Source organism: Gobio gobio (genome assembly GCF_949357685.1).
Source record: "Gobio gobio genome assembly, chromosome: 10".
NCBI classification, from domain to species: domain Eukaryota; kingdom Metazoa; phylum Chordata; class Actinopteri; order Cypriniformes; family Gobionidae; genus Gobio; species Gobio gobio.
Genome location: NC_137116.1, coordinates 46025977 through 46052785, shown reverse-complemented (window position 1 = coordinate 46052785; position 26809 = coordinate 46025977). Strand labels below are relative to the sequence as shown.

The 26809-nt window shown below is 37.6% G+C and overlaps 3 protein-coding genes across 4 annotated transcripts in view; 1 reads left to right on the top strand and 2 right to left on the bottom strand.

The window, feature by feature from the left end:
* The window catches only part of prkcz (protein kinase C, zeta), a 185946-nt gene extending 175679 nt beyond the window's left edge, over positions 1–10267 (bottom strand). The window contains exon 1 of the mRNA XM_079826712.1: positions 9643–10267. Within this exon, the coding sequence (XP_079682838.1) occupies positions 9643–9713 (71 nt within the window). The 5' untranslated portion in view covers positions 9714–10267. The remainder of the gene's footprint in view (positions 1–9642) is intronic.
* Positions 10268–11863: 1596 nt separating this feature from the next.
* LOC307132415 (uncharacterized protein) lies at positions 11864–22337 on the top strand. Its single transcript, XM_079826709.1, has 8 exons — positions 11864–12770; positions 12918–12953; positions 13641–13958; positions 14036–14347; positions 14962–15276; positions 15424–15573; positions 15648–15703; positions 20804–22337. Exons 1-7 carry the CDS (start codon positions 12737–12739, stop codon positions 15683–15685), a joined length of 1203 nt encoding a protein of 400 aa, XP_079682835.1. The 5' UTR covers positions 11864–12736; the 3' UTR covers positions 15686–15703; positions 20804–22337.
* On the bottom strand, positions 21495–24318 carry LOC307132416 (uncharacterized protein). Of its 2 annotated transcripts, XM_079826711.1 has the most exons (7): positions 24138–24318; positions 23570–23707; positions 23169–23270; positions 23054–23082; positions 22948–22973; positions 22827–22865; positions 21495–22733 (listed from the first exon to the last, which is right to left on the bottom strand). In XM_079826711.1, the coding sequence occupies exons 2-7, from the start codon at positions 23649–23651 to the stop codon at positions 22520–22522; spliced, it is 492 nt and encodes a 163-aa protein (XP_079682837.1). In that variant the 5' UTR covers positions 23652–23707; positions 24138–24318; the 3' UTR covers positions 21495–22519. The 2 variants fall into 2 exon arrangements, with proteins under 2 accessions (XP_079682837.1, XP_079682836.1); XM_079826710.1 differs by lacking the exon at positions 24138–24318 and having other exon boundaries at positions 21497–22733; positions 23570–23791.
* Between the last annotated feature and the right edge of the window lie 2491 nt (positions 24319–26809).

Below are 26809 nucleotides of genomic sequence, written 5' to 3'. Positions count from 1 at the left end.
AAGCCCACACAAGAGAAGAAGCTCAGTGAATTTAAACAATGTCCTGTCTCTATGGCGAATAGGGTCATCAGGTTCAGTACTGGATATATATTCAAATTCCCACAGAGTAGATTTGCATGACGGAAAAGGTTTAGGATGCTTTAGTCTTTGTTATAATGTCACTGTGTTCTAAACTTAGCACTGAAACTTTAGGATTAAAGGGGAATTTAAGGCCTATTCATTCACTGATTCTGAATGCTTTGTTCCCAGCAAGTTAAAACTACATTTCTGAGGTGCATTCAGACGCCTCAATGCATTTTTTCTTTTAAATGAAACAAACAAAAAAACATATAACGGTCCCTAAAGTTTGACATGTGGTTTCACCTTATGGTAGTGATTTATGGGCAGTGAGCATTATCTACAGTCCTGTCTGTGCGGTTGCTATAGCAAATCAAATCTCTCTGAACCTCATGAGTCCTGGACTAAAGTCCAGCACTGGAAATGGAAATGAGAAATACCTGCCAAGTTAAACTCTCTGCTGGCAGCGCAGGCTGCCGATGGTTGAGTGAAGTTAAACTTATAAGTGTGTTTACACACTTCTTGGTTTTGCCATTGGTCAGAGGTTAACATGTTAGGTGTTAATTCAGTGTATTGCCAAGAGATTAAACTGGAGGTTTGTTTATGGTTAATTATGTAAAAGAACCATTATAATTTAGAAAAATCCATAATCATAATCCATATCGATCAGGCATAACATTATGACCAGGTAAGGTGTGTTCCCCAGCGACGCACACGCTTGTGATTCATCAGAGCAGGCCACCTTCTTCCATTTATCCGTGGTCCAGTTCTGATGCTCATGTGCCCACTGTTGGTGCATTCGGCAGTGGACAGGGGTCAGCATGGGCATCCTGACTGGTCTGCGGCTATGCAGCCCCACACGCAACAAACTGCGATGCACTGTGTATTCTGACACCTCTCTATCTGAAACAACATTAACTTCTTGAGCAATTTGAGCTACAGTAGCTCGTCGGCCAGCCTTCGCTCCCCACGTGAGCCTTGGCCACCCATGACCCTGTCGCCGGTTCACCACTGTTCCTTCCTTGGACCACTTTTGATACTGACCACTGCAGACCGGGAACACCCCACAAGAGCTGCAGTTTTGAAGATGCTCTGACCCAGTCGTCTAGCCATCACAATTTGGCCCTTGTCAAACTCGCTCAAATCCTTAAGTTTGCCAATTTTTCCTGCTTCTAACACATCAACTTTGAGGACAAAATGTTAATTTGCTGCCTAATATATCCCACCTACTAACAGGTACTGTGGTGAAGAGATAATCAGTGTTATTCACTTCACCTGGTCATAATGTTATGCCTGATCTGTGCATATACACAGACGTCGTTTTTTTATTAAATTTCAGTCTAATCTTTTTTCATCAACAATATTGCATGTTGATATAGTCCCAGTTATCATTTAATGACCTTGGTGTCGTCTCGTCTTCATCTCGTCTTCAGGCTGGAATACACTACACAACTTTTGCCCAGATTTTTGCCCCGATTTACAGTCTGAACAAGTTGACTCTAGTTACCAAAAGTCAGAGCCAGTCTACAGATTTGAGTTGACAGATTTCACAGAAAATCGAGTATGATGGTCATGGTGGTCACATTCCATCTAGTTGGAGGATATAAAAAATCTTTGATATTTTGAGCCGATTTTTAGAACACATATTGTTTGTTTGTGTTATTTTTCACGCGTCTACTAGCAATGTGTCTCTGCGTGAGTTTGTTCTGTTCGTAATGACTTGAAAGTCTGGTAGTGTGTGAGCCTGTCGTTTAGTGTATGATGCCCAGTTTTCCTCTATAACTATTTACCAAGTCAACAAGTGTATAATGCCTAGTGTTTTAAAATCTGTTCACATTTTAAAAGGTGTGTAGTGTATTCCAGCCTTCAGTCATGGGAAAAAAGCTTGTTAATGAACATTATTTATCATAGTTTTCGTTAACAAAATTAACACTAAATGGTTGTGTATATTTTTTCCTAAAAACCTAAAATCTTATCCATTGAAAAAGACAGTCTGTTAGACGCGACACGACTACAAGATGCGACAAAATCAATCAAAAACCACAGCCAATCAGAACAGCGTGTGGGTTGGCTCTCGCGGCAAGTGTAGGCTAGGGCACCAGAGATTAATCTTGACAACACTCGCAAGGAAATGGATAAGTACATAATCAAATTCACAAATATTACACCATTTAAACATTACTAAAAATACATACCGAGTTACAAAAACAATCTTTGTCATAGAATATTATTTGTTCACAGTTTGAACGTTCTTGTTTCAATTTGTTTAATTTCACATTTGAGGTGAATTATCCATTGTTGCTTTTGGTATGACTACGCTACAAAGCTGGGAGCACTAAATGAGATTCAAAGTCACATTACACGCTTTAAACATTAAATAAAGCACATTACCTGGGATTATCATTGCCATGTTTTGTGCTGTTGTTCCAGCCATGACGTCGCAGAAATAGAAACCGCTTCTAAAATATAATCATCGCGTGTCGCCGTCGTGGCTGGTTAGTAAAAAAACTCTAATTAACATCGAAAAGATACATTTTATCGTGTGTCAGATCACGAGTAGTGTAGTTAGGACACGGTGTTACACAGCACGTTTGAGCTTCCTCAAGAACAAGTGAGGTTCATTCTCACGTTTGAGCTTCGCAAGAGGTTTGTTCTCGCGCGTCAAACAGGTTCGGTTGAGCTTCTGTTTATGTTCGCTGATCAATGTTTATATGTGAATAAAAGCCTAAATTAAATCTGTTCATCATATAAGCGATCGTGTCTCTTCAGAAAATGTTGGACTAAAATTCATATGGATTAGTTTTACGATCTCTTTATGAAATTTTTGAAGCGTCAAAGTGGTAGTTTCGTCTATGGAGGGACAGGAAACTCTCAGATTTCATCAAAAAGATCTTTATTTGTGTTCCGAAGATGAACGAAAGTCTTCGAAACAACATGAGGGTAATTAAAGGGTTAGTTCACCCAAAAATGAAAATTCTGTCATTAATTACTTACCCTCATGTCGTTCGACACCCGTAAGACCTCCGTTCATCTTCGGAACACAAATGAAGATATTTTAGTTGAAATCTGATGGCTCTGAAAGGCCTCCATTGGCACAATGCACGGTTCACTCTCAAGACCCTTAAAAGGTACTAAAGACGTTGTTACAAAGTCCATCTCACTACAGTGGTTCTAAAATAACTTTATGAATCGGCGCGAATAGTTTTTGTGCGCAAAAAAAACCCTAAATAACGACTTATATAGTGATGACGATTTCAAAACACGGCATCATGAAGCTTCGAAGCGTTGTGAATCAGTGAGTCGAATCATGATTCGGATCGCGTGTCAAACCGCCAAACTGCTGAAATTTGGCGATCCAAACTGCTGAATCGACTCACTGATTCATAACGCTTCGAAGCTTCATGATGCCGTGTTTTGAAATCGTCATCACTATATAAGTCGCTATTTAGGGGTTTTTTGCGCACAATTTTGGGGTGAACTATCCCCTTAAACATGTGGGCGAACCCAAACTTGGGTGGGCATTTCTGATGTTTGCATGATAGCCTATATGGCTGTCACTGAGATTCAAGGCATAATGCAATATCAGTATCTGTCAAATAATAGGGACATTTTATGTATGGCAAAATAGCTTACAGCACTTTTTACCAGCATGACAAACAACTTCTGTCTATTACAAATGTACAAAGCTACAAAACGTGACACTTCAGGTGACTCACAGGGTCAACAACGTTGAGTATCCAGCAATTTCCCCTAAGAGACGTGCTATTTAAAACCGTGTAATCTCTCTCTTGATTGCTCAACAATGAAATGTTTTGGGCTGAAACCTAGAGGCCTGTGCTTGAATAAACAGTGCCTGGAATCTGTGAAAAAGAGTCATTATTGAGGCTTATAACTTGTTGCTAGGCAACTGTCTGGCTCAGGTTGTCAATTCTGTCCCGCCTGGTGCTAACTTTCTCCAAAATATTTTTAGAAGTGGGAATCACCAAGGCTTTCAAAATGCACTGAAAAGGCTGACCCAAATTCAGATAGCTCTTTTACACACTCATGTAAAAGGGAATTCACACTTCCACTGACAGTGAGGAACTACATTCACTCTTTACTTCCTATACCAAGTTCACTGGCACGCCATCAGGCATTGTGCTTTTGATTCAAAGGTCTTTCTCCGCCCACTGAGCCAGCAGGACATAATGTTGCATAAATATTTAACGCATGCAGTCCAACAATGACTTATGGTGCATTATTATCATGCTTTTCTATATGGAATGCTGGAATATAATATGAATATTTTTCAAACAACCACCCGAGATTATTTTTTTTAATTATTCTTTTAAGTGAACAATCCATGTTCGTCATTATTTGAAATACCCACATAAGTGAAGTAAAATACTACATTTGAAACAGAAGAGTAAAATACAATCTAACCACATAAAACAGCATAAATACCACATGAAAAGCCAAAGAAATCAGAAAGATTGAACTTTACATTTTTCAAAAACTGTATTTATACAAAATGTACTATTTTGGAGTGTTACCTTCACCTCTAATTCAAGGTGTGAAAATTATTCTGTCAAAGTGTTAAAGGTATAGTTCACCACAAAATTTTGTCTGTCATCATTTATTCAACCTTGAGTAAATGATGACAACATTTTCAGAAAATAATTTTCATTTTTGTGCAAACTATTCTTTTAAGAACAGGGCCATAGGCCCCTTAGACATTGAGGGGGACAAGTCCCTCCCATAATGGCCAACGGCCCCCAAATGCCCCCCAGTTTTAAAAGTTACATTTTTAGGCTGGTCTGCCTCAGTGGTTTAACAGCGCTTATCAATGTTGAAATGATTGAAATGGCCAATCAAATCAAAGTAGACAGGCCGTACTGTTCACAGAAGACGAGTGTGAATTCCAACAGGACACTTTAGATTAGGGCTGTAACGATTTGACCAAAAATAAAAACCTCGATTAATTGAACATTTGACTTCGATTACGATTAATGAACGATTATTTTGCTTTTTTTTTTTTTTTGCCCTCATAAGGTTGAGTAAGTTCACTGATAAGGTTTGTACTGTAAATATTTTCTACAATTAAAGCTGGAGTTTTTTTTTTTTAAATGAAAAAGTGCATTTCTTTGTGATTTTAAAATACTTGAAGGAAACGGTTGACTTTCAGCAGTTATTGTCTATGGGGCAGATTTCTGCTTGTTGTACATCAGATACAGATAAATTAACACATAGGCCTGCATTACATTTATTTGAATGCATTAATGAGAGATTGATTGTGTGTGTGAATTACTCATACCGTCTCTATTCATTATGAAGCTGTGGTTTGTACTTACTGCAAAGGTATTAAAATGTATGCCTATAACGGTTGAGTTTCTAAGCTACTTTAGTGACTTTACTTTAGTCACAGGACATCGTTGACACCGCGTTTCTGCGTGCGATCTTCACGTGATGTGCGAGCTTCTGTCTGAGTGTTCGTTTGTCACAATATATCAGGCATTAGTTCAACATACTACACATCTGATGATCGAAAACTGGCAGGGCTTAAACCACATACAAATGACAAAGCTTTGTGAGGACGCAGGTGATAGAGGTCTGCCTTCAGGGCGTGCGCTGTCAGAGACGCGACACGGCTCGGCTCTGTGTCACAGAAAAAAGCTGAGCACTGAACGGATAAGTTTTCCGTATTGTTGTTTTTGAATAGTGCACAATCGCTTTAAATGTTGAAACTGGCAAGCCTTTAAACGCATACTTGACAAACTTTATGAGGACGAAAGTGAAAGCAGCTTCGGGGCTTGTACACGTCGTCTGTGTGTGTGTGTGTGTGTCAGCGCGTAGGCTATAAGAACAGCAATTAACTTACCTGTATAAACTGTGTAAAACATGCAGCTACTATAGTGATTCTGGGCATCTATAAACACAGATAACCGCTCCTGCATCTCTCTCTGTGTGCCTGCAAACTGCACTTGATGTGACTGACGGGGCGGAGTCACGTGAAAACCGAAATAACCGACATGGGAAAAATATGTCGGTTAGAGGTTCTGAATGTCGGTTTCGGTTAGGCATGTGCCGGTATCAAATTTTCATGTTGCGATTAATTGCTGAAGCTTTTATCACGGTATACGGTATTATCACAATATTGAAATAAGTTGCAAAAAAAGTGTTGTCATACTATAACAGGTTAAATCACTTTCTTATAACAAAAGAACCAAACATTTAAATACAATAAAGCAATACACAAAACTGTATAAAGTAAACAAATATTTAAAACAGATTAAAGTGCAAAAGAATTATAAAGAACAACAGGTATGCTGAAATGTACATTTACCTAAGATTAATAAATGCTTTAGAAGTATTTTTCATTGTCAGTTTGTTAATGAAGGAACTAATGTTAAATACTGGAGCCTTGTAGAGTGTGTGATTGAACAACAGTCAGAACATATTCAAACAATATCTAGGGCATGTAATTTAGTCCAGATTAAAATATAAAATGCAAGTTTGAAAAATGAATAGCCTTAAGTCTTTAAGTATTATGTATTAGGTTATGTGATTACTGGGGAAACGGCTGCATTTCTGCTGTTCCGTCAGCGCCCTCTGCTGTCGAAGAATGAATGTGCACTTCAGCGCATCTCCTCATTCCGCCATGTGCTCGGCTCATGCACGGTCTATTTACATCAGTGCGCGTTCCTCTTTGACGTGTTTTTCATTTTAAACGGTTGATGGGTAAAGTACTCTTAAAATTCATTCTAAAAATCTGAATAATTCGTAATAAATATTTATTCACGGTATTTTGAAGTGCCCACGATAACAATATTGTGCATGTTCATTATTGCGGTATATCGTATTACCGTTTACCAGCACATGTCTAGTTTCGGTTATTTTTCGATTAATCGTACAGCCCTACTTTAGATGTAATGGTAAAAGAGTGTATGATAAAATGTAAGTAGCAAATCATTTATTTGACAACAGTTGTATGACAGAAATGTTTAACAACCGACAGGCCTAATATCCAGTGATGCAAACTTTTGAATTGCCATTTTGAATTGAAAATATGCTATCGTTTAACCTACACGATTCATGTAAATCATAACTGAAGGTGAGGTTTGCGTTATCAAGATATTAGACATACGAATAAGAGTGAATGTGGGCATATTTTAAAATAAGATATAATTCGCAAATAGTTTCAATTGATTACTTCATAACTACAACTAAAGCAAGAACTTTTTAAGATTTGTATTTATTTGGAGAATAAAACATTGTGTAAAAAACAAAAACATTATGCCGGGTCTCATTCTTTTATGTCATTTAACATATTACTTGTTCTGCATCTCAGAGACAAAGATGAAAATGAAAATGAAGAAAACCAATAAATAATCAAAAAAGTGGGGATAATGCAGTCTGTAAAACCTGTTTTTGCAAAGGACAATGCAAAGGACACTTGTAGACCCTGAAATATTGTTTTTGCCTCCCTTCCGTTAGAGTCAGAGGTCACTCTTCCAACGGAGACTTGCGTATGGCCGTTACCGGAAGCCAGTGAATATAGTTTATAAATTTGGATGTTTTTCTTACAAAAAAACACATCGCTTCCCTTTCTGAGGGCCTTTACGGGGCCGTGTATGGATTACCTTTATGATGGATGGATACGCTTTTTGGAACTTCTATTCAGCTCTATTCACTCATAGTATTAAGCTTGGAAGAGCCAGGATATTTTTTTAATATAACTCTGATTGTGTTGGGCTGAAAGAAGAAAGTCATATAGGCTTGAAGGTGAGTAAATGATGGGATATTTTCATTTTTGGGTGAATAACCATTAAATTCCTTTAAATAAAAACATGGTGGTTACGGCCTTGTTTAAGAATGCTATACGACTAGACATTGAGGTTTCAAAAATGAATCTAAATCGTTCACATTGTTGACTAAAGGCTGGGTGATATCACTGAAGCTGTTGAGTGATGATGTGATTAATAACAATGATTCACAATGATGCATGAAGACAGTGCGTGTTTGTGTTATCTCACGCTCTCCTGACCGCTTACATCATGGCACTTTTAGCCAAAAGCTTTTAAACTAAATATAAAGCCTGAGGAGGATAATAACAAGTTGGAAACAGTAAACAGTTCTCTATTGTTTAATGACAGAAGCCACAGCGGGGGCTAGAACCAATGCAGCCAATTCAAGTCATGAGTGGCATCAGCCACTTATATTTATTCAGCTCAAGCTAAGCTGGTGGAATGACACTGGTCTGACTTAAAGGGATAGTTCGCCCAAAAATTATTTTACTCACCCTCATGTCGTTCCAAACCCGTGAGACTTTCATTCATCTTCAGAACACAAATGAAGATCTTTTTGATGGAATCTGAGAGCTTTCTGTCCCTCCATTGACAGCTACGCAACTACCACCTACAAAGTTCATAAAGAGATCGTAAAACTAATTGAGCGGTTTAGTCCAAAAGAGACATGATCACTCTATATGATGAACAGATTTAATATAAGCTTTTATTCACATATAAACATTCATCAACTCACTCATCAGTTGTGGTAAACTGAAGCTCAAGCATGTTCGCTTGACTTGTGAGAACCAATGATGTTCAATCTCGTGTGTTGCACAGCACGTTTGAGCTTCTGTTTATGTTCGCTGATGAATGTGTGAATAAAAGCCTAAATTAAATCTGTTCATCAAATAAAGTGATCTAGTCTTGTCTAATTTGGACTAAACCGCTTAGGCTAATTCATTTGGATTAGTTTTACGATCTCTTTAATATGAACTTCAAGCGTCTTTTAAACTTTAAGTGGTGGTTGTGTAGCTGTCTAAAGGGACATAAAGCTCTCAGATTTCATCAAAAAGATCTTCATTTGTGTTCCGAAGATGAAAAAGTCATTGGGTGAGTAGGGTGAGAGTGACAGAATTTTCATTTTTAAATGAACTATCCCTTTAACGTCTTCAACAGATCTCTCAAGCAACCGGCAGAATCAAAAAAGGTGATTGAATTGTCAACACTAAAACTTGTCTTTTATAATACTAATTCAAATCCTAATGAAAGATGTAGGCAACAGCATACGATATATAATATAACAGTAGAGGTGTTTTGAGCAACAAGTGGCAATAAGAGCACAACCTTAAGCACACAACAATATTTCACATTGAAAAATGCACTCAGTAAGTTACTGTTTACTCTTAGCTGGTCAAAAAAAAAAAATATATATATATATATATAAATAACTTGGTCAATTGCAAGGCATGGCTGGGTCATGTGATTTCAATATGGTGGCACCCATGAGATGGGTGAAATAAAAGAGTCTTAATTATATATATATTTTCAAATATATTGTTCATTTTTTTATATGTAATACTTTTTAATTAGCAGAACTGAGTGCACCTTTAGAAATCATTTGAAACATTTCATATGTAAGAGTTTAATAGTATTTGCTATATTCTTACTATTTTGTTACTAGTTTTCCAGGTGTGTGAGTGAAGTGCAAACACGTTCTGCTTACATTAAACAGCCAAAAGCCGGACATATTCCGACCTTTACGCCACAGCACAGCAGGCCGACTTTAAAACATTAACCTGTGAAAGTTTACAACACTCACCCTCCGTAATGCGCCTTTATTTTCACATAGTCCGAGGGCAAATCCATCACCGATCCGTTACTGACAGGCATTATAACTCCAAAAGTCTACGAGCACTCTCTTGGGACAGAAATACACAACCTCTGCCTATTACAAGACGATATCAGATGAAAAGTGACATAATTCCGAATGAACCGTGTCTGTGGTCAATCTTGTCCTTAACGCTCCCAGTGTCACGTCACCGTTGAAACCTGGTCGAATCGATCCATATCGCGAGCGCGTTATTCAGCTTCTTTCCGGTACGCTGGATTTTACGGTGTCTTTGCTATGGTTACTCATAGGGGCGGAGAGACTCAGAAGTATGGCTACTTCCAGGGCTGGCTTGGCCTCGGAATCCACCTGTTGTTCACTTGCGCTGCCGTGGGACATTCCGTGTCGCGCGGAGATATTCCAAAGTGCACTTCATAACATCATAACAGAACGACGGCGTGTTTCGCGCGGCGATTGCTCCATTATTCCATCCGGCGTGACGTCAGCGAGGAATGTGCAGATTCCGTGAACGCATTATTTGCAGGTGGATAACGGTTTGCACAGTGTGTGTCCAGCCGGACTCGATCGTTCTCTCTCTCTCTCTCTCTCTCTCTCTCTCTCTCTCTCTCTCTCTCTCTCTCTCTCTCTCTCTCTCTCTCTTTCTCGGTAGAGTCTGAATGCTTATCCAATTAAACAGAAGTAGGTCGGTGAGAGAAGAAACGGTTGTGGTCTGAATGATGCACGTGAATGGGCTGAAAACTACTCCTGAACTCTCTCTCTCCAAAGATAATATAGTATAATAATTTGGCTATAAATAATATAATAGGCTAAACATGTTTTGGTCAATATTAAAGATGCACTGTTTTTCCCCTTTCTGTCTTATTTATTTATTTATTTATTTTACAAAGTGACAGTCTGCAGGTAATCTGCCATTTTGTCCTACTAAAAGTACCATGATTTTATTAGGGACTTGTGGATTTCAATAAAAAAAAGTGCAAACAAGTAGGCAAATAAACAAGAAATAAGCTTATCTGAGCCGTTGAACTCATGTTTTAAAAGTGTCTAAAGTGGTGTCTTTCACAAACTTATTTGTTATCATGACAACAAATGTGATTTATCATCCTACAAACTCTGAAGTCTTGTTTGACTCCCACCTTGAGGTTGAAATTGGTTAAGACAACCTGGAATTAAATCAGTAACCATTGTCTTTCAGTATGCTCGTGATTTATTTAAAAAAAATTACAAATATGTTTGAAATTATTGAAATAAAACTTTCTGCTTTAGTTTACTGTCACATGTATTGTAGCCTATGTAACAGTGCGTGTCTTTATATCAGGTGCATAACACTTTACAATAAGATTCCATTTGCAAACATTGTTAGTTAACATGAACTAATCCTGAAAAATAAGTAGGCGTATATATTGATAGGCTCCATTATTAAATCAGAAAGTTGTATTATTTAATGGACCTGAGATAACATGAACTAACAATGAATGAGTAGCGGTTTGGATGGATGGATGGATTGTGTTGTAATGCTAATTTTATCCACTTGGTGTCGCCACAAACTCCTTCACAAATGCTTCCATGTACAGTATGTCAGATCCAAAATTCCACCACTGTTTTATAAATGATGGTCCTGATGGTCCGGCGAAAAGCTACTCGATGATATTTTAATTGTAAACAGAACTATAAAAACGGAAAATAAATATTATAACACTTAAATATGAACAGGAAAGGAGAATGACTAAATATGGTTGAAAAACAACATTTGCATAAAGATAATATTTTACACTCCGAAATTAGATTCTTTTTTTTTAAATTGTGAACAAGTTGTGGATACATATACAATTATAGTACTGTAGGTCTCATATGGTGTCAAATCAGCGTGGTCGAACGTTTTTGTGCACAGACCTTGCGCAACGTCGTAGAACAGTAGAGAGAGAGAGAGAGAGAGAGAGAGAGAGAGAGAGAGAGAGAGAGAGAGAGAGAGAGAGAGAGAGAGAGAGAGAGAGAGAGAGAGAGAGAGAGAGAGAGAGAGAGAGAGAGAGAGAGAGAGAGAGAGAGAGAGAGAGAGAGAGAGAGAGAGAGAGAGAGAGAGAGAGTCTTAATTACTGGGACGTCTCTGAATCGTTTCCGCGAATCGGTTCAAATGAACTGTTCATTTAAAATAATCAGTTAAAAGACGATTCAGTGATTCTTGTCCATCCGACGTATACGTCATCGCGTCGTCATGACATCCCGGCGTTGTTACATCAAAATCTATCAAACGTTCAAATAATTGTTGTTATTACGTTTATTAACACGGTTGTTTAATGTAATTTAATGAGTCATTTAGAAACTAATTTGTATTTACATTAACTTTCATTTACATATCTGGTCTGAAAAGTTTTGATATATAAATGATGGATGTAATTTAATAATTAAATTATTTACAACAACAAAAAACTCTTTCGTGTGTGTATATTGATGGAAAGTAACGTCCAATCAAAACCCTCGCTTCACTGCAAATGCTCTTCTGAGTTGTTTGGTTCAATTGATTCAGTCTGTTCGGAACGTTTCGGACAAAAAAAAAAGCAATTAATTCACGAATCGGACGGCGCCAGTTTACTCTGCATTATGACGCTGTTCGTGGGAATACCGTACGCGCGAAGAACACCAACTCACGAAGCGTTACTGAACACAGATTTACGCGGTTGTTCCTTGTAATACATCAGTGTTTCTTTAGCATCTCGCTCTACGAATAACTCTTTACTTTAGGGAACGTTAGCATATTAGCCGTCCACAGGTAGCTTCCGTGTCTCTGAACTGTTGTGTGCTATTTGCTATGATCGAGTATTTTGTGTTTTGAACCCTGAGTTATGATGGATAATGTACCTGTATCAATCGCATTGTGGTGAACAGAAACATTTTAGGCATTCAGAAGCGCTAGTTAGCCAGCTAACGTTAGCTGAGTAGACTGAAGTGCTATGCATCAACTCGCTCCTGGTCCTCACACCGGAACCGTCAGCTTTTGGGTCGCTGACATTGACCGAGATATTTAGTTTGTGAATGAGCCCTGGCAGTTGCGTTACATGGGAAATCTAAAATGTCGAGGATTCTCCTGGGCCTAGTAATGCTTGGTTAGTAAAATAAAATATTTTTGTTTTAAAATAAATTATTAAAGGAAACCTGAACATTGGCAGCAGCTGCAAACATTCTGATTCATGTATACGGAGTTATAATATGAATATGTCAATATTATAACGTACTTTTGTTTTATTTAACAGGATGCAGTGTTGCTGTTGAAGATGTCCATACCTTTGGTGAGTTATTGGCTTTATGATGTTGTCTCAAACTATTATATATCAACTCCCAAATGTGATGATCCCCTTCATAAAATATAAAAGCAGATTTATATTTTTATGTATAGAGACTCATTTAGACTGTTTAAAAAATAAATTAAAAAAACCCATTATTGGCTCTTTTGTCTTTGTACAAAAGCCGAAAGAGTTAATTAAAATATCTCTAAAATATTTACTTTATTTTAAGTTAACCGTCTATAGTTATTCTAATAAAATATATTTTTTTCAATTCAAGTTTAGTATATTTGAAAAACATTTTCAATTTAATTTAAATTTAGTTGTATTTTTATTTTATTTTTCTCACATTTTTTGTGAATGCCAGTTTGAAAGCCACTAATCAGTAGTTTTAAAATATGGATTCAATTAATTAATATTATCGTATCTATTCATATTTTGAATTGGCTTTTATTTGGGTTTGTTTTAATCATTTTATGTGCTTTTGTAATTTTGTCACTTTTTTTCTATTTAGTTTTCATTATTATTTCAGTGTTTGTAACTTAAATGTATTAATTTAATTTAGATGCCAAAGCAACGTTGTTAAAGTTTTCATCTAATATTTGTATTTTATTCAATTACCAGAAACGATTAAGAATGGTTTTAGTTTCAGTTAACAATAAGAACACTGGTTCATTCTCATTATTTCCACAGACGCCCCATTCACCAGAATTGTGAATGACAGAACGAATGAACGATGTTCGGGGAGAGTGGAGGTGCGTCATGGGCATCAGTGGGGCACCGTGTGCCAGCTCGATTGGGATCTGGAGGATGCTGCAGTGGTCTGCAGAGAGCTCAACTGCGGCTTTGTGTTGGACATCCCAAGTGGATCTCGTTTCGGACGGGCCGGCGGAGAGGTGCTGTGGAGGAATGTGAAATGCTCGGGGGACGAGTTTGCCCTGGATCTCTGTGAACGTACCCTCAATGATGATGTGTGTATGCACAGTGACGATGCTGGAGTGGAGTGCACAGGTGCAAGATAGTTTGAAAGATTTATTATATTGAGCCTGTGTTTGTTCGGATTTGTTCATATTTCTTTCTCCAACTAGGAAAACTTCCAGCACCCACCTTGTCAATTCAGTCACGCTTCTATGCCTATTCGACCGGAGAGGCCGTTCACTTCAAATGCACTGCCCCATACTGGCAGTCCGTCATTGACTTTCATCTGTACAAAAGAGGTGTGGACACGCCACTAGTGACCCAGCGAGCTGATCCCAGACAAACGACGGTGGATCTGACCCTGTCAGACCTGGAGATCTCCCACCAGGGCAGCTACAGCTGTCTGTACAGGATACACAGCAAACTGGGAAACTCTCCCTCAGGAAATTCTCCACACAGCAACTTCATCAACATCACAGTCTGTAAGTCGCATCTTCTTCTAAAGTTGTAATTGACAGCTAAAAGTCTCAGACTAAAGGCCTGTTCGCACCGGGACGATTTTCGCGTGCGTTTATCGCCTCGTGACTAAACAAAGACCGCCAATGTGAGTGTGCACAAAAAAAACCACCTTGGGTTCGTTTTTTTGTTTTGTTAAAAACTGTCCGACCAATGAGATCGGCGCTTTAGTTCACGTGCCTGGAGCTGCTGAAGTCACAGTAAAACACGACATGGTGGCGCTCAAGCACAAAACGGTCTTGTCGAGCACACATTGATTCAACGAAGAAGAAGTACGTACACAAAGAAGAAGATGAGCTGCTAATGCTGCTTGCCAGTTAGAAAAAAAGTGTGTGAATGGTTTTTGCAAGCACGTAAATACTGTCTCTCTTCTTATTCTGTGTGACAAGCGAGTGTCAAAAGCGTAAAGTGCCGCTGCACCACCTTGTGTACCGGGAGTGCCATCTACTGAATTTGCACGTTCACTCGGCAAATCGCCAGTGAAAATCGCTTGGGTGTGAACACTCAAAACGCTGGCGAGAAACGCGCACGATATTCGTCCCGGTGTGTACAGGCCTTAACTTTTATTTTTTCTTCGCAGTGGAGATTCACACACCCCAAATCTGGTACAACACATCTCCAGAGGCCCGGCCAGGTTGGGTCACCCGGGGCCACAGTTTTAATGTCACCTGTTCCACTCAGCATCAGTATCCAGGAGGCTCCTTTCAGCTGCGGCTCATCAGGCCCAACGGGACCGTCCGGCACTCTCTGCCAGCCCTCGCTCCCTCTGTCACCTTCACCTTCTCCAATGCCCAGTCCAATAATGAGGGCTACTACTGCTGCCTCTACAAGGTCCAGACTAGAGAGCGCACCTTTATCTCGAGGGAGAGTCAGCCTTTACCCATCTCTATTCGAGGTGAGTTGCGTGGTTCCAGCCCAGGTGGACTTGGATGTACATCACAATTCTAAAGAAAAAAATCTGCCGCTACTTCCATTTCATTGTGACTTTTAGGACATTATGCATCTCATCTTAATTTGGTTTGCTGTTCTATTTAAATCTCAGAAGTTGATCCGGTAATGAGCCCGGTGGTCATCAGTTTGCTGGTATCCGGCCTGACGTTTGTGCTGGCTACATGTGCCATTCTGATTGTTGCCAAAGTGTACTGCAAGAGAGTGAGGAAACCCACTGAACTGGAGCGAGAGAGCAGGACCTGTAAGTAACTGTGATTTCAAAGAATATTCAATCATTTGTGTTTCTTTTACTGAATAGTTATATTTGCATTACAGGTGTTGACAACACATACATTGCCTTGACAATCAAGTAACGGGAGTTTAAAATGAAGGTAATGTGAGTTGTTTTTTTTGTGAGAAAAAAAAAAAAAAAAGTTGTCCTAATCAGGCATTACACAGCAAGGCGATGAATACATCTTGAGTTTGTGCCAAAAAGCCAACAACCACTAAGGACTTGAATTAAGGGGCTTTTGCACCGGAGGAACATTTTCATAGTTCATATAACTATCGGCAGAAGTACCCGGATTTTGGCATGTTCACACTGCAAGAACTAGGAACGATTTTAATATCCAAGAACTCCTTTTGGAGGAAGTAATTTAGCTCCTACTTCAGAGTTGGGTCTAACCCAGGACAATAGGAACTACCAGTGACGTAAGTGTACGCTGATTGGCCGAACGCATGTGAAACACCAGCACCCGCTATAAAAAAACCCCATCTACACACAGATTTTAGTCTATATATTTATTTCAGAAACTAACTCTTTGAACATGGGAAAACCGTGATAGTATATACTGTCTACTTACTTTGTGTAACAGTTCTATCTAATAATGTTAGACAGGACTGTTAAACATATCATAAAGTAATGAAGACTAGGGCTGGGCGGTATATCGAGTTTGTACGATATAACAATATATTTTTTAGAAACGATATGGAATGAGGCAATACCGTTTATCGATATACAGTAGTTTGATACGAGCGCATTTGAAAAATAGCGGAGGACGTAGAGTGCATAATACAATTTGTCCTAAACATGAGGCATACTTTATATTAAGGGCTTTAAAATAATAGGTAAGATATAGTTAATGCGTATAGTTTAAATTAGCAGACGCTCTGACAGACTCGCGCTGTTTAATGCGTTTGAGATGTGTTGGTTTCCTCAGTGCATAACTTACATTTCACAGGTATATTCTCCATCTGTAAATGTTAGAAAGTCATGCAAATATGTCCATTTTGCTGTCAGGAGAGGACGGGCCTTCTGCAAGTAAATCTCTGCTAAAATTCAGCCTTCCGTGAACAAGCGCATTCGCGCTAAACAGACGGAGTGCAGTAGAATAAGAGCGCAATAGACTTGGTCGGCATTACTGGGAATGCCCACAAAACGTCATATCCGCCATATGCCGTGGGGGAAAACAATCCATTAGAAGGAATGCACATAGACCTTGTTAGACGCTTTATCTTTACTCTTTGTAATGATTATGATTTATTTTTGGTTGATGCAGTCCCGAAAAGTTGCCATGTGGCGTTCTGCACCTCTAGTAAGTTAAAAAACCCTGATCTGAAGTTTTATACTGCTAAATAAACAGACGGAGCCGTTCGTCAATTCCGAAAGCCTGTGCAATACGTCCATTACAATGAAACATTTGCACTACATGATGCCGGTATTATTGTAAAGATCAAAAAAAGAGATTTCATTAATTGCAATGGCAAAACTTTGTTGAACAAAACGGCAATAAAGTCATACTTGTCACGGGACTCAATGTTATTTATTTATAGCAGTTTGTCACGATGAGCGATCACATACCCACATAATGCGTGAGGTTATTAATGTACAAACCATTCAAAAGTCTTATTTCATGATGGGAAGGGCTGGACTCATGTTTGTGCTTCAAGCTGATTTTTTTTGTACGGCACTTATACATTTTCTCGTCAAAATGCAGCTGCTTCCACAAATATTACACGACATAATAGCTAGACTACCTCATAAATCACCCTGTCTTTTGATGAAGACGGTTGCTATAAAAAAGTAAATAAAAAAACTTTGCTATTGTCGTAATTCTAATAAAATTGTGACACTGAAATGTCAATTTCATAGCACAAGACACGTTTTATGATCATTTTAAAACGTTAAATGTATGTAATATATACTTTTAATCCATTAAATTCAAGAACACTGAATGAACGTCTTCATGGAAAGACTGGGTGATTTATGAAGTCGGCGGAGCAGCCCGGTGTATTTTGATGAGAAAACGACAACTCTGGCCATTGATTCCGTTGGGTCGTTTATCAGTCACAGATACTGTACGGACAATCTGACCCAATATGGCTCAGTTTTTCTATAGATCTTGCCCTGTCGAGCGGCAAAAGTGATTCTACACCGGCTAAACTGGGTTAACACAATGCATTTACATTGCGGGGAATGGACTGTTTTCCCCCATGCTGACTCCGCCCGAAGTCTATAATTCTGACTAAAATATACATATTGCTCAAATATTTGTTGTTGGACCTACAAGTGTAATTTTATGAAAGTGATCATTATAATGGGGTAATAAAATGTAGGCTACTATAATTAGTCTGTGCTTTTGTTTTTTTGTTTTTTTTGTTTTTAGTTTAGTAAATTTAAAAAATAGAAATAATTTTTGTTTTTAGATTGATAGAATAGAATGTAATGTGATTTAAACCCCCTTTTTTCACATAATATATATTGCATAGCCTACATTTATTACATTCACTTTGTTTTCATAGCCTTCAATATCAACATTGTTTGTAGGACAACATTGGACATAGAATGTGGATGTGAAATAACTTTTAAAAAGAAATACTTTTTTTTTTTTTTTCCAAATAGAAAAACGTAGAAAATACAGATATATATATATATATATACCGTATCGCCATTTAACAAAAAAATACAGAGATATGATTTTTTTGGCCATATCGCCCAGCCCTAATGAAGACGGAGAATGTGAGAGCTGTGCGCTCAGGCTCTGCCGATCTCAGCGCCGTCAAAATAAGTCACAACAAGTTTTCTCCATGACCACACAGAAACATACAAAAAGCTAATGTTAATGTCATTCACCTGTCGCCTTTGTCTGCGGTGTTTGTGTTCTTTTCTCAGAAATGTAGCAGCGCAAGTTGTAGGAGATTACGGGCCAGATTTACTAAACAGGGCAAATGAGCATGAGAACACAATTCCTACTGACGACACAAATTAAAAAACAGACACAGACGTATCATTTGCATAATGACTAACGCAACTACCAAGAGCAGTGCATATTGGCGTCTGGTTTAAAGGGCATATTGCAGGTTAGAGACCCCAGTGAGTCACTGTATAGAAAAATAATGTAGGAACTAGATTTTCTTTCAAATATACTTATAAATACACTACTAAGGCTTTGAGTCGTTTTTGTGGGAATTTTACTTAAGCATCTATAAATGCCAAAACCGGAAGTGACGTAACGGGAGGGAGTGTGTTGAATTTCAACGAAAGGAAAACAATGGATCGCAATGACAGTTCGGATGCTGAGAAAATTATACATGTGTATTAATACTCATATGGCAGACCACAGCCATACAATTATGACACACAATTAAGGAGAGGCCAGGATTAGACAGAACAACGATTAGAGGAGAAAAATTGAGCTGTTGTGTGAGGAGAAACAGCGGAGAAAAGGGCAGATGTCTCGGTGAGAGACCAGTGTTTGCTAATGATATACACACACACTAGCTAACGATATGAACACTGTGCTCAGATCACAGTACTGTACAGATTATTATCATGTATCTGGAAATAGCAAAGCTGGTATCGGTCATCTAGGAGTATTGATACTTACCAACAGAAACTAATAAGCTTTGACCATCAGGCATAAGTCACACGCGTTAATATCCGTCCACACTAAACGTTCGCGGTTTCTCATCACGACTGATTTGGTAGTTAGCAAATGTTTAAAAGACAAGACTTGCGGCGCACTCTTTTCTCCGAGCTGCATCTCTGACGGATCCGTGACCGTCACATCTCCCACCGGCAGCCGAACCACACACACTATAGTGTTATTGTATGTGTTTCATGTTATCCTTTTATTGATTAATTCTGTGTTATGGGTTTATTTCGTGCCGATTCGCCGATAGTGAGGATGTATATGAGTGAACTTGAATGTACATACATGGCATGAATAAAATATTTACATTACCAGCACATAATTCTAAACTTTTTTGGAAAGTGTGAGACTATGCATTTGTGTTATGTATATAATTTGTATTCATCAATGTTGAAATTGAGTCACGTAAAAACAACGGCAAAGAAGCATCGCGTGTGGATGTTTATTAATTTAATATCATCCTTTACACGAGTATTATAATGTTGAACACATCACATCGCCGGGATGATAATCCTCCGGTCTGAAGTGAACACTACGCACCACCGCGTTTCGAAGCAGATGCAGAAGTGAAGTCCCGTCTCATCACCTGCACAAAACGCCACCATGCAGGTTTTTCTAACTTTTTTTTTGTAGGAAACCTGTGGACTCGATGTCCTGACAGGCTGGACACAATAATTTACTATGACAATGATATATTGAAATAGAAAAACTGAAAATACACAGACTCGTACTGAATACCAACCGATTCTGCACTGAGCCAACACAGAGCCCGTTTTTTACAAACGGCCACTTTATCTACTAAATTTGTGTTCTTATGTCTTTTTAAAACATTTTAAATCCTGGCATCCTGCATTACCTTTTCATATGGTATTTTCATACAAGTTTATATATTCATTTAGAAAAAAATGTAACCTGCAATATGCCCTTTGAGATGTGCTTTTTTTGGGGAAGTAAATAATGGCACGAATACCAGTAAATTGACGAGTGCAAACCTTAGTAAATCACCTTGCATGATTAATTTAAATACTCTCCTCCCATACATTTTGCATCTGAAAGGGAAACTCCTACAAATGCATATGCAATAAGGTCAGCCAGAACAATAACTCTGTCCACACCTTTTCAATGCTTTTTTTTTTTCTTTCTTTTTTTCACTACGTGTCTTTAGTAAATCCTGCCTGTAGTTTTTTAATGCCAAAAGGGGGTTTGCGCTAGCCTAGCGCAAGATGCTAGTAAATTTGGTCCTTAGTCTCTTAACCATCCTTTTTGCTCTTTCCATCGCATAACTTATACGTCTACATTCCATCTCCGTTATTACGGATCCCACGACACACAACAAATACACAGCTCCGATCACTGCGTCCACCACTCTCCATTTGTTGATGTTGTTGAATGCCGATGAAAACGCTCTGTGGTTCGGAACCATATAATAATCCAGCGGGGAACAATAAAACCCAGGTTCAGACCAGGCAATCGAACCAAGTGTGAAAACGCCCTAGTTTTATGAACAGATCTCATTTTTATTTGCCCAATTCTGATTTTTCTGTCTTTTTATTGTTTCAGCAACAAGAGGCTTCTCGAAACTGGTCACATGGTCCATCTGAGGTTGGTGTTTCAGTGGCATGTCCAAACCGAAGGGAGGATCCAAGTTTCAAGAACCACCATTTCTTACTATCTGCCATTCTGTCAGTTACAGAGAAACACATTTCAGTTGTCATTGGTTGGAGGTTTTTTCTTTCGGTGTTACTGGAGTAAACGAGTAAATGCTGAGATCACTAGACTTGAAGAGGTGAAATTACAACACAAGCTGTTGCACTAACAAGGTTAAAAAGGGCTTTTTAGTTTTTAGAGGTACTATGTCTGACTCGTCCTGACGTCTTCCCATATTGCAGGTAAAGACTGTAAAACTGTGAAATGTTTTGGGGATTTTTTTTTCTTTCGTTTCTTTGTATTCTCTGAGGGGCTTTATAATTTAAAATAATGTATTTATTGTTTTTTTTTTCTACTATGGTTGTTTTTAAAGATCTTATGTTTAATGTTTGGTGAATCACAGGTGGGAACAGGGACAGACAGCCCTAAGACTAACCTCTATCGCATTAGGTCACTACATGAATGTGAAAGTATTATTTCACTGTATTTTGCCTGGTTTGCTCATATTCTCTTTGAAATGAAAGTGAGCTTTCTGTGCTCATTATTCTCTAGCTCTGATGTAATGTTTGAGCAGGCAAAAGAACAAATCCTCAGACAAACTTCTGTCATTACAGCACGATATAATGTCTGTATTTACAAATATTATGGAACAATAATTATTAATGGTAATAAATGTTTTAGCGTGGATTATAGGCATACAGTTAACATTAATCAGCACTACTTATGTCTAGTAAATCCCAAAAAAACACTACAGTAGTATAGACACTCCATTTGTAACCAGGAAAAACGAAATGTCACTGGTAGAGACTGACAGATTTGAAATGAACAACTTTAGTTTAAAACATTTATACGTTTTATACCCTTTAAAACAATAGTATAGCAAAATAATAATAAAAAAGGTGTGTGACAAAACACTACGGTCACGTCCTGTTACATTCATGTCTTGCAGTTTGGAGAACTAATTGTTCTTTTGTTGTAGTTTTTGGTACATGTCATAAAATTTGTACTTTTATTTTGCCATTAAAAACAAAAATCACAATTTTGACATGCATGTATTTTTGACTGTAAAAAAAAAACGGTTAAATAATAACATTTTCATATGCATCAAAACTGTTCATGAATAAAACCTGTTTTTAAATACCAGAACATCAGAAACCATTGATTCTGACGTTCATATAATGTGGCTCCAGGGTATTCAAATGCAAGTGTGATACTTCCAGACAAACATTGCAATGGAAAAAGCGCGTGTTGCTTTTGTAAAACAATGAACACCAAATCCAATAAGTGTAAACAGTAAAATTTGTAATCCATACAAAAAGGCTTTAAAAGTTTCTAGTAACACCCAAGTAGTAATATACCAAAATGTTAAAAGCCCCAAGAAATGACTAAAAATACAGTACTGTAAAATGCATTCCTACCATGGACAATTATTGCATCTTGACAGAGTAACAAAAAAAACATTTGAAAAATAATTCGTCAACAGGTGCATCCTGTAACACCCACTTCCTTCATATTCTCACAGGAGTAATAGTATTGGGCTATTACTTTTATAAAACATCACACAAAACAACCAACATTTATGAAGTTAAAATCACACCTACCAGTTTGATAAGATCGCTGAAGGAAAGGCTACGTCAGTCTTTTGACAGGCTCTGCTGGTTCCATATTAATAAAAACAATGTACAAAAGACCAGAAACGATCAGAAACACTAATATCTGTAGCCAAACTGGGACCAAGCGCGTTGAGCTCTTCTCTGGTGTTTTCTGGATTTCGGGCTCCGGTGAAAGGTTTCTTGTTTGTGACGTATTGCGGTAAGAAGCTTGAGTCCTATACACAGCAGGCCTTCAAAAGGAAGAATGAATGCATAAAAATGATGTTTCCCCTGACAGTGACACACTTTCAGTATATTTCTGTACAATAAAAAAGCCATCTTACTCATCTATGTAGTCCATCCCTCGATAATCGGACCATGTTCTAATAAACAAAAGGTTTTTTGTTAGTTTCACAATTTTACCATAACATGACTTAATCTGTTGTATATTTCAGAATGCCTTACCTGTCGCTCACATCACCATATTGTTGCTAAATGAATAAGAATGCAACATAAGTCAGTGTGTCAACACAAGTTGAAACTAGTTTTAATAAGTGTTGCTGGTACTCACAGGCCGGCGATGTACGTAGGTGACTTCCTCTAAAAAAGAAAAGGTGTAATCAGTTCAAATCAGTGGTGCGATGTGACATTACAATTACAGATACTGATTGTCATGAAAGGATTACCCTCCTCCTCCCTGTAATATGTCCTATCGGATTGAGGTCGGGGTTTTCGGTGTTTAACCATGGCTTCTCTCAGCTTCTTCTCATAAAGAGCTCTGGTTGAATCTGTTGAACACAATAAAAAGGCATTTTAGAAATAAAATAAACGTTGACAGAAAAATTTACATGTCAGCTAGTTGCCAAATCAAAATTTCTCATTTTCATTTAGTATAATAATTTTGATGTAGGCTACTAAAATAACTAAAACTGAATTTATAAAAAAATTTTAAAGCAAAAATAACACAAAATAACTCACATTAAAATGAAAAATATAAAAACTTTTCAATATATATATATTAAAAAAACACTATAATAGCATCTCAAAACAGTGACTATTTAAAAAAAAAATTTAAAATTAATCTTACCGACCACAGGACCATGTTTTATTCCATAATCATCCAGCATCCATCTGATCTCCTCGTTAGATTTGCTGCTCAACATTGTCATAACTTACACTGAATTACAGAAACTAGGTTTCGATATAAAATACTTATTTTTTCCCCCTGTGAAACCGAAAATGAAATATTCGTTATTTCATGTTACTAACAAAACCTTGAGATGTTAATTGTTTATCTCGACTGACTAGGGGATTTGTGATGTTTGTATCGCAATTTTGATTCTATATTTGCATTATGTATTTAATGCCTATAAAGTGTTAGGTGTTGTATATATTAGTATTGTACTGTAAATACCTCAAGTCTGTGGTATTTTACATTTGTTTAGAAATTCAGTGGGAACTAAAGACCTTAACTGTTAAAAATGAACCAACACAATGTTATTTTCAAATCAAATATTTAAAAAAAAGGAATTAATTTTGTAATGAATGTCTTATTCCATATATAGCATCTCCTAGAGATGGTAGATGCAGTGGCTTGACTCGTGACTATTTCTGTGCAGTGACGCGAAATCTAAAGTTATGAATAGCACACTAACCTTGTTCGAAATGGTCAGACTCGCTTTGAATATGTGACACACTAATATAATACTTGAGCAGATGAAATAAACATTGTGGTCACCGTCAAGCTGAAGAATCTATGGTTATGCTGTCGCGTTTGCCTACTACTACATATAAACCAGATCCGTTAGAGTTGTAAACAATGTGACGCACTTCCGCAACGTAATTTACGCTGGCTTCACGTGCTATCGGAAACATTCCTACTTCCCACTTCTAAAGTCGTGATTACGAGCTCGTCGCATTCATATTTCGAACTGGTTCGTGTCTAATTTTCTAAAAAGTTAGTGTCCATTTTTTTTTACTAGGAATCTAGTATTTAAGATAATTCGATAAATAATATGCATATCATAAATAAATCCATCCATCCATCAATCCTTGTCATCCAATGAGATTAATCACAAATATATTGCTGCATTCACACACCTGAAGGCAGCAATATATTTGTGATTAATCTCATTGGATGACAAGGATTGATGGATGGATTTATTTATGATATGCACATTATTTAAGCATAATTCAACTAGTTAAACTTTCTAAAATGTTGTATACTGCGAATAAACATTTATAAACATTGCTGTCGTGTATGTTAGTACGCATATAATAAAAATAGTTAATAATTAACCTCATAGGTAATCAGTTTCTCATGAACATGAACCGCCCCTCTGTAATATTTAATATATTTGTTAAAAACAAATAAAAAATTAAATACATTATTTAATAGATTTTTTTTTTCTTATAAAGATGATTTAAATAAATAATACGTTTTTTTTGTTTTTTTTTTAATGAAGAGAGACTGAACCACAAATTAAAAAAAAGTTACTGATGGAGCAGCAAAATATGTGATATTTAAATAAATCAGTGATGGGTACATGTAAAATGATTACAGTCAATAATATTATAGCAGTAATGGCGCTAGCTACTGTAAGTTACACTGCAACCCTGAACAGACAAGCACAAGGTTACAAGAATTTAATTGAGGAAAGTGATAATTAATATAGTGGCTTTGGATAAAAGCGTCTGCCAAATGCATAAATGAATATGTACTAACACTACCACTAGATGGCAGTAGCCTACTGACCATGAGTCAATTTATCAATGTACTTCCTTTGACTATATCCAAAATCTCATACTACCTTACTATATAGTAGGCCAAAAACAGTGACAAAAGCAGTATGTTTGAATTAACAGTACTCATAAAAGATTAGCCAAAAAGTACCCGGATGACCTACTACTTTCTGAAGTGAAGGCCATGGGAGTGGAATTATGGGCAGCTGCGTCCGAAAATCTAGGCAGCTGACTCGTTGCCTCACTGCCTTATCAGACGATGGCTTGTAAGACAGCGTTTGTGCATGAAGGCACCTCACAAAACTAATTTCAGACAGACTTCTTAGGCAGTGTAACCGTTTAATGATCTACAGCAAAATAGAGAGAGCTTTGGTGAGATCTAAACAAATATTTAATTACTACATTAGTAATTTCAGGCTATAAATGAAATAAGAAGTTGAAAATGTTGGTCAAAAACTTACATTTACACCCAAACTGAGTAACTTTCGGACGCCATCTTTTTTCCCAGCTCAACTGTCACAGAATGGAAAGCACAGGATTGTGGGATATCAAAGGCAGCGAAGGATACAAATATGCTGCCTTCAAAAATCAGGAGACAGGAAGTGAAGCTAGATTCGGACGTGCCTTGAAATGTGTCCTCCGAAGGCAGCATTTTCCAGGTTTTGGAAGCAGCCGATGTAACTGATGCTGGTAGGTCACATGATAATGACAACATCGCAAATGAAGAACGTCCAGATTACATTTATACTATATAGAACATACTTTTTAGCATACATTTTAATCAAAATGAGTACCTAGGCCAGGGGCGTAGCCAGCGGCGGGCCTGACGCCCACTATGATGACTAGGCCCCCCCAGTTTATTATACAAATAATAATATTTGTTAAATAACAGTTGTTTAAATAATTTAAAGACTTTTCAATTCCAAGCGCAGGTTAATTCTGTAAAGCCGGGATCACACCTGTCAGTCGTGATAGTGTAGGGGTAAGGTGCGTGCAGAGCCATAGAGAGAGATGCAAAATTCTATAAAAAGGACTTTTAAAAACTTGCATTGACGTGGGAGAGAACCCATACATCACAGGTAATGGTAAGACTTTTCAATTCCAAGCGCAGGTTAATTCTGTAAAGCCGGGATCACACCTGTCAGTCGTGATAGTGTAGGGGTAAGGTGCGTGGTACTAACTTTTTACCCAATTCGACCTAAAGTTCGAATCTGGCTTTTGCCAAACTCGCTGTACTTCCTTTTCCCATCACATATCAGATCTGAAAGGCGTTTATTTTCAATTAAAAATGAAGAAAATATTCGAAAAGTGGAAAGAAAGTGTCTAACGTTTGTTGTAACCTCTGCTCATGTTTTGTATGTGGACAGGTTGTAGCTGCAGTTTTGGTTTACAGTGACAGTGACACCCGTGCGCGTGAAAGTGCCCGCTCACTTTTGACCAGGCCCGCCCAAAAATAAAATTCTGCCTACGCCAATGACCTAGGCTACTCAAGAGAGTATGTGATTTGGGACACAAACTATGTTTAAGGAATGAGGTTAAATGACAAACTGGTTTAATTATTAATGGCAATGTTTTGTTAAAGCAT